General features: G+C 46.1%; 1 protein-coding gene across 7 annotated transcripts in view; it reads left to right on the forward strand.

The window, feature by feature from the left end:
* The window catches only part of FAM217B (family with sequence similarity 217 member B), a 15,326-nt gene extending 8,745 nt beyond the window's left edge, over positions 1-6,581 (forward strand). For 2 of the 7 annotated variants that reach the window (XM_083447486.1, XM_083447487.1), the window contains exon 4: positions 1,266-6,581. In XM_083447486.1, coding sequence (XP_083303612.1) covers positions 1,266-2,457 — 1,192 coding nt within the window. In that variant the 3' untranslated portion in view covers positions 2,458-6,581. The remainder of the gene's footprint in view (positions 1-1,265) is intronic. The other 5 variants (XR_014512852.1, XR_014512850.1, XR_014512851.1 and 2 more) reach the window with 5 other exon arrangements.
* Positions 6,582-7,732: the final 1,151 nt, after the last annotated feature.

The raw sequence follows: 7,732 nt of genomic DNA on the forward strand, positions 1-7,732 counted from the left end.
GACATTTCCTTCTGACTCCTCCCCCTCGCTCTCCGTTTCCTGCCTCTCCAGTGACTCTTCTCCTGAACCCCTGACAACCACCCAATACGAAATGCCATTAAGATGCTTGATAAGAGGTATGGAGAACCTGTGACTCTCCAGATGTGCCTGAACTACAAATCATACCCATACCCATCCTCCCTTATTGTTAGCTATGATGGCTGGTAGTGATGGGAAGAACATCTGGAGGCTTGCAGCTTCCCTGTCTCGTTCATATTAAATAATAATAATAATAATAATAATAATAATAATAATAATAATAATAATTTATTATTTGTACCCTGCCCATCTGGCTGGGTTTCCCCAGCCACTCTGGGCGGCTTCCAACAAAGATGAAAAATACACTAAAATGTCACATATTAAAAACTTCCCTGAACAGGGCTGCCTTCAGATGTCTTCTGAATGTCAGGTAGTTGTTTATCGCTTTGACATCTGATGGGAGGGCGCCACTACCGAGAAGGCCCTCTGCCTGGTTCCCTGTAACTTGGCCTCTCGCAGTGAGGGAACCGCCAGAAGGCCCTCGGAGCTGGACCTCAGTGTCCGGGCAGAACGATGGGGGTGGAGACGCTCCTTCAGATATACTGGACCGAGGCCGTTTAGGGCTTTAAAGGTCAGCACCAACACTTTGAATTGTGCTCGGAAATGTACTGGGAGCCAATGTAGGTCTTTCAAGACCGATGTTATATGGTCTCGGCGGCTGCTCCCAGTCACCAGTCTAGCTGCCGCATTCTGGATTAGTTGTAGTTTCTGGGTCACCTTCAAAGGTAGCCCCACGTAGAGCGCATTGCAGTAGTCCAAGCAGGAGATAACCAGAGCATGTACCACTCTGGCGAGACAGTCTGCAGGCAGATAGGGTCTCAGCCTACGTACCAGATGGAGCTGGTAAACAGCTGCCTTGGATACAGATTTGACCTGTGCCTCCATGGACAGCTGTGAGTCTAAAATGACTCCCAGGCTGCACACCTGGTCCTTCAGGGGCACAGTTACCCCATTCAGGACCAGGGAATCCTCCACACCTACCCACCTCCTGTCCCCCAAAAACAGTACTTCTGTCTTGTCAGGATTCAACCTCAATCTGTTAGCCGCCATCCATCATCCATTTTGTCCTCCTGCACATTTTGTCTTTTCTCCTTTTGTGCTTGGTTTGCAATTACATGTTTGTGGCAATGACTTCCTTACTTTTTAAAAAACAAAAAAGACTAAATGTTATTTCTTTTCCTGCCTAGAACAACAAATGTTTGCACTTCTTCATACAAAGCACCAAGGTTAAAAAAGGAGCCTCTGGTCAGAAAGTATTACGAGGCCGGATGGAGCAAAATCCCTTCTGTGTTTAAGGATGCTTCCTGGAGTGATTCCAGCAGCGCAGAAGATGGGCTGACTCAGAGTTTTTGTTGCAAGCAAAAAGGCAATTTGGAGAGAAACTCCGGAGGGCATTCAGCTGAAGCAGACCCCTACAGCCCTGGCTATCAAAGCGTCTCTGCTGACGCGATGTTCCTTGACTTCGAATCCATGCGGATTATGAAAGAGGACTCTGATCAGGACAGCGCCAGTGACCTTTCCGACTCGGAGAGAATCCCCATTCCCCCTTCGCCTTGCACCCCACCGGAGCTCAACCTCCGAGCGGAGGAGATTGACCCTCTGTGCTTCGAACACCTCTTTGACGCAAAATTCAAGCAGCCCGATTACTATTACCCGGACTTCCTGCCGCCCCCTTTCAACACATGGGACTTGAAAGGGCTGGTGGCATTTGTCAACACGGAATGCAAATCAGAACCTCGGCCAGAGCCGTCGGGGACGCTTGAGAAGTACGTCGACCGGCTTTTGGAGCTGGAGTGGCTGCAGATGCAGACTATACAGGCTGAGAAAGGGAAGGCGGCCAAGACAAGGCCTCAGACTGCTCCCGGTGCCCTCCGGACCTTAAAAAGCCCTGGCAAAAACAAACCGTTGCACAGTCCTTTTCCGCAGAAACAACTGACTGTCCACGAAGGTTTTCCAAGAGTCCTCTCCGGCCAGCAGGGTCACAGAAGAGAGTTGCATGGCGAAGGACCCAACCAGGTTGTTCCCCCTGAAGGTCAGTTGAGAACGGCTGAAGCGACGTGTGGCTTTTCAGCTCGCCCCAGGCGGCCTTGTGAAGCACGAGGCGAAGCCAAAAAGCGGCCTACTGCCAAGCAGCCGTTGGTCAGTAAGCATCCTCCTGAGAGTAGCTCTATGATCCAGGGAGCTGGCAACATCCGGCCACCCAAGCAACCCTCTTCTTTCCACGGTTCAGGTGTCCCTCTCAAGGGGCTGCCAGCCCACGCCTGCCCAAACCCCAAAAAGAATGGGAATGCTGGTAATTACGTTCCTGCCAAAAAGGTTTCAGCGGATAAGAAGCTAAAGGCAAATGGCACGAAGCAAACGCCATGTAAATTTAAATAACGCTGCAGTAGCAGAGTTTGCTGTTCTTGTTGCTGTGGGGCTTGGCAATCCTTTCTGTGTGGCAAAGAGCTGGAATAGCAGTTCAAGTGCTGTGGAGAAGGAAGAAATATGCTCCTCCTTGATTCCCTTGCCATGCATTGTGATTGGATTTGGTGTCAGAGGTCTGGTTCACCCCTCCCCAGTCAACACAATCCAGGAAGCTATGTGCTCCATCCCTTGTGGTGACTCCCACTGCAGGGGCCAGTGGGAAAAGGGTCTCAATTTTCAGGGTACACCCATAAAAACCTGCTCAAAGCCTACCTGATCTTGTTCCTACACTGATTTGAAATATCTGGTTCTGAAGTGGCCAGGCAATAACCCTTTTCCTTCCTGTTGAGCTAAGTTTTCTCAGTTGTGAGGTGGGAAACAACAACAGTACCAGCAATTTATTATTCCTATGCTGCCCATCTGACTGGGTTGCCCCAGCCACTCTTGGTGGCTTCCAACAAATTATAAAACATCAGATATTAAAAACAACACATGCTTGTTTCCAAATAAGCTTGCCATTGCCGAAATTGCATCTCGATTTTGCCACACAGGGATGCATTTATAAGCACCAATACATGCAGAAAACTCACGGGAATTTCTCCCCTGTTTAAAATGATACTGCAGACTTGCGACATTTGGAGAAACAGAGATTTATTTGCTTTAATCAGGGAAGCTTCAAATAGAATGGGAATGCATTGTTTTGGGGACAGTCGTATGAGAAGAACCTTGGGGGTGATGAATATCTGTACCATGACTGTCAGGCCACAGCTGAGTGGTAGAGCATCTACTTTGCATGCAGAAGGTCCCTTGTTCAATCCATAACAGGTAGGGCTGGGAGACTCCTGCCTGAAACCCTGGAGAGCCACTGCCAGTCAGAGTAGACAGTACTGACCTAGATAGACCAATGACCCAACTCAAGATGAGGCATCTTCATATGTTCCTACGATAGAGCCACGGGGGAAGTTGCATGGCAGGGTGAAGAGAAGGCGCCATTGAAGATTTGTCAGCTGATCAGACTGAGGAGGCATGAATGAAAGGAATACAGACAGGTCTGTGGGAGACCTAGCTAAATAGACCCTGCTCAAACAGGATAAGCGTTTACATGGTAAGGGTAGATCATAAGCCAGATAATGAATCTGGACCACACTATCCAAGTATCCCAAAGATGCTGGGGTAGAATTTCCCTGGACTAGGAATACACAGCAAGCTGGGTGGCAGAGCCTTCTCTCCTAATGACAAAAGCATGTGTTGCCATATGCACTAGAGCTTTATTGTGAAGTTGGCACTGATTTACTCTTAGTAGTTTGTGGAGGAAGTCTGGCTTCCTCATAGGAATATTCATGGCTAGATTGCTCAAGCCGCACATTCGAAGAGTTCATTATCTTTGATCTTATACCAGCAGAAAGTATTTTCACTACAGCAAAGGGTTTTCTGTTGGTCTTCAGTCAAAGGGTTGGTTATTTTCGAATGCAGAAAGTTTGAAGAAAACACAAATTATTTATTTCATTTGTCTTTGAAGGATTTGCTCCTGCGTAATCCTGGAACAAGCAAACGAGAACCCGATCAAGCCTTTTGCCGTGTTTAGCAGCTAGTTTGCAGTTTCTGCCATTGTGTTTGTGGCAGTGTTTTCCTTCCAAAGTCTTTGTCGGCTTAAAACTGAGCCAGCAAGCTTTATCTATGCAAAGTCAAAACATCTCTGAGCTCCATAATTTTTCTCAGCCTCGGTGATGGCTGACCATTTTCCACTCTGGGTTGGGAGCTGGAAATGTTAGGATTTTAAGGGTCCTTCCAGCAAAGCTAAGTGTATACTTGGAAGTGAAAGATCCTGATGATTTTGCACATAATTTGAATAAGGATCAGCATAGCTGATGTTTGACATAGCAGCAGCAGCTTCATGCACAAAAGCATTACAGTCACAAGAGAAACCCAATCCTTTGATGCACTGGGTTGTATAAAACTAACCTGCTTAGTCTGTGAAAGGATTTCGGCTTGCACAACATAACTCCTCCCTTCTCCCACCATGCACCAAATCTGTGGGCAGGAGCTTGACCTGTACTTCCAATGTGGCACAAAGACTGTATGATCGCATCTTCAGGTCTGAGCAAGACTTCATAGTAAGCATGCAGCTGCTGCTACAAATGATCATCATGCATCAGGTTCTCTCCCTCCATAATATCTAGTAGAACTTAACTCAAATTGTGTTGTCATGATGTTCTACATTTCGTTGCCAAGTTCCATTGACAGCTGAAGGCATGGAATAGGAGAGGAGAAAGGCGGCACAGTGTGACATGCGTAAGTTCTGCGACAGGTTATGCAGAACTAGTAATGGAGGCGCCACTAGGATTTTTGGAAACAGCCACTAAGATTTTTGGAAACGGCTTAGTTTGGTCCTCAACGCATTCATTGACTCGTATTTCTAGCCCTGTCTTTGCTTGGTGTACCCCAAAACACCCAAAATATCGTTTAATCTCCTTAAAACAGGTAAAGCTTACCAAAGGCAATACTTTGCTCTCCAGCTGTTTTGGAAAGGCCAGAGTTGAATGCCTACAGTGCTTCCAACAGATGGCCAGGCTTTTTTCCCAGGTTTTAAGGGGATAGGAGCATGGTAAATCCAATTCAGGGAAGTTCTGATTCAAAACCATGTGTTACGTCACATTTAAAATGTGCCACAGTGTAGTTAAACCATGGTCTCGGGAGATTGGTGGAGCTCTCTGGTCCTCAAGGGCTACTGCATTTGCTTCAGTGGAAGACCAGGGCTGTAGAGGCATCATTTCATGCCTGCAAAGCACCACCCTCCTCTGGACTGAATGGAGAGGACCCATGCACATGAAATCTCTGTGTATGCATCAGAACACACATGGGAATCTGGAAAGCAGAATAAGGTTATGGTGAGGCAGTTGAAAACGTCCTGGCAGGAGTGAAACCCAAAGTAGATTGATCAGCTAGCTGAAACAAATTATATTGCTATGGGGTGGGGGGAAACCTCTAACATTTTACTTCTCGATACTTGCACTTCCAGTTTACTTGGTAACCCCCCCTCCCCAGGAAAAGCTAATGTTTGAATAGCAGCTGGTTAAGGAACAACATTGGGCAGACGCCATGACTTGATTTTATCTGGACTGTTTGTCGATATGGCAGCTACCTGCAGTGGAAGGCTCCGGGACTGATTCGGCAGAAACACCAGTTTGTGAAGAGAGGATGTGAATTTACAGGGGGGACTCTTGGACTCCAGATTTGGACTATAAAGAAGAAGAGTAAAGACATAAAATCCACACAGAAACATTTTATTTGGACTTAAACTCACTTGCAGAATGAACGCAGAGGCTGTTGAAAATAATGAAGGGTTAACATCAGAATGTATTCCGGGAATTACTGTAATATTTTGAAATGCAGTAGAAATATGAGATGATTAGGATTCCCTCCAATCTCAAAGTATGGGAAGTCAGCTAAATAATAATATTTGTTTGATTATTGGATAATTTGGAATATATAATTTGGATTGGAAAAATTTAATAAATATTATTTTTTTAAAAAAAGAAAATGTCCTGACCTCTTCCACAGAATGTTCTTCAGCAGAAGACATTGATAATAAATGTGTATGTATACCTTCAGTTTATCTTCAGGTGTGATTTAATTGGAAGTTTAAAAAGCAAGTTGTGTGCATACTTAAACCAGCCTTTTATTGGTTGAATTTGTACAATGATACTGAACGATGTATTTGTTCCCTCCTGCTCTGCTGCTTTTGACCATAACTTTCTAAGATCTGAAAGCATAGAAATGAGTCACATTCAAATGTCCTTAAAATAAGTAATGAAACAGGATTTATTTGTTGTACTTCCATTGTAAGATGCCACGTTCTCAGGAATGGCTGAAAACTGATTGGTGTATTTATTTATTTATGAACTTTGCAGGTGTTTTCTTCCAAGTCAGACCTGGCCTTGAACTGTATCACTCATCTGTGTTATTGTCTGAAGGTCATACGATATTGTTACAAATATTCCCCCGCCCCCGTATCCTCAAGCATGCTCCGGTCAGATTGAATAAATATCAGCTTTTTCTGTCAAAAAACAAAATCAAATAAACTTACTTTGCGCAAAGCTTTGAGATCTGTCTTCATGGAAAATTTTTGTTTTAACTGTCCCTCGTTACTCTTGCAAAATCTGAAAGCAACAACTGCATCTAATTCCAGCCAAAAGTTGGTGTGGTCTGTTTGCCAAATAGGTTCCCCCCCCCCCCAATAGATTGTCACCTAAAGGATTAGCTTATGACATAACTAATATATATAAATCATAGGTACAACATTTCTTCAATATGTTAAAAGTGGCTTCATAGACTGCTGGTCTCCTGCCCTATTGTTCCAACAGGCAACAGGCACCACTGGTAGCAAAGACTGTATTTACAGATACACTTTCTCTGTTTTGTTGCAAGCATGAAAACAGCTTGTGCAGATCTATAACATGGTGGAGGGCAGTGGCGTAGCGTGGGGGGTGCAGGGGGGGCCGGCCGCACCAGGCGCAACATCTGGGGGGGGGCTCGCACTCGCAGCTCTCTGCCCCTACCTGGCTCGCTCACTCTCTCTCACTGCAGTGCTGGCTGTGCGAATCCGATCCGAGCCGCCGGGTCGCCGCCCACTGTGGAGGGGAGGGTGCCAGGCGTGCGGTGCGGTGCGGAGAGAGAGCGAGGGACTATCTGGGGGAGGGACAGTGCAGCGGGGGGGGGGGGCAAATTACTTGCCTTGCCCCGGGTGCTGACAACCCATGCTACGCCACTGGTGGAGGGTTCAGGGTGCCTGGTACCAAGCAAGCTGTGATGTCAGTGAGCTGACCACAACCACCCCAGTGCCCTAAGCATTTTCAACTATTCCCAAAAAAATGTTTTAAAAAAATGGGAAGGATGACAGTCAACTAAATAGTACATTCTGCCTAAATAAGTAGATATCTGGGGCCATCACCCAACGAAAGAAAGTTGATTAATTGTATGGCATTTAATCAGTTAAGTCTGCATGTAGGTGCACATTTTAAACAGTTCTGAAGAAAAAGCTCCCTTTGATTTGTGATGATGCCTGCAGTCAGGGCCCATCTTAGAAGAAGTTTTCCCTCCTGTTGGGAGGGGGGAATAAGGGGGAATGGCTGTTTTAAGTTGGTTAGAGCAGAGCTTTCCAAACTGTCACGACATGTGTGTCGGCTGCAGAGTGTAGTTGTGTCGCACGAACACTCCCCGTGCTCCGGGGCTGGGAAGGGGTTCGTTT

This window comes from Podarcis tiliguerta (assembly GCF_965153285.1).
Source record: "Podarcis tiliguerta genome assembly, chromosome: 6".
NCBI lineage: Eukaryota > Metazoa > Chordata > Lepidosauria > Squamata > Lacertidae > Podarcis > Podarcis tiliguerta.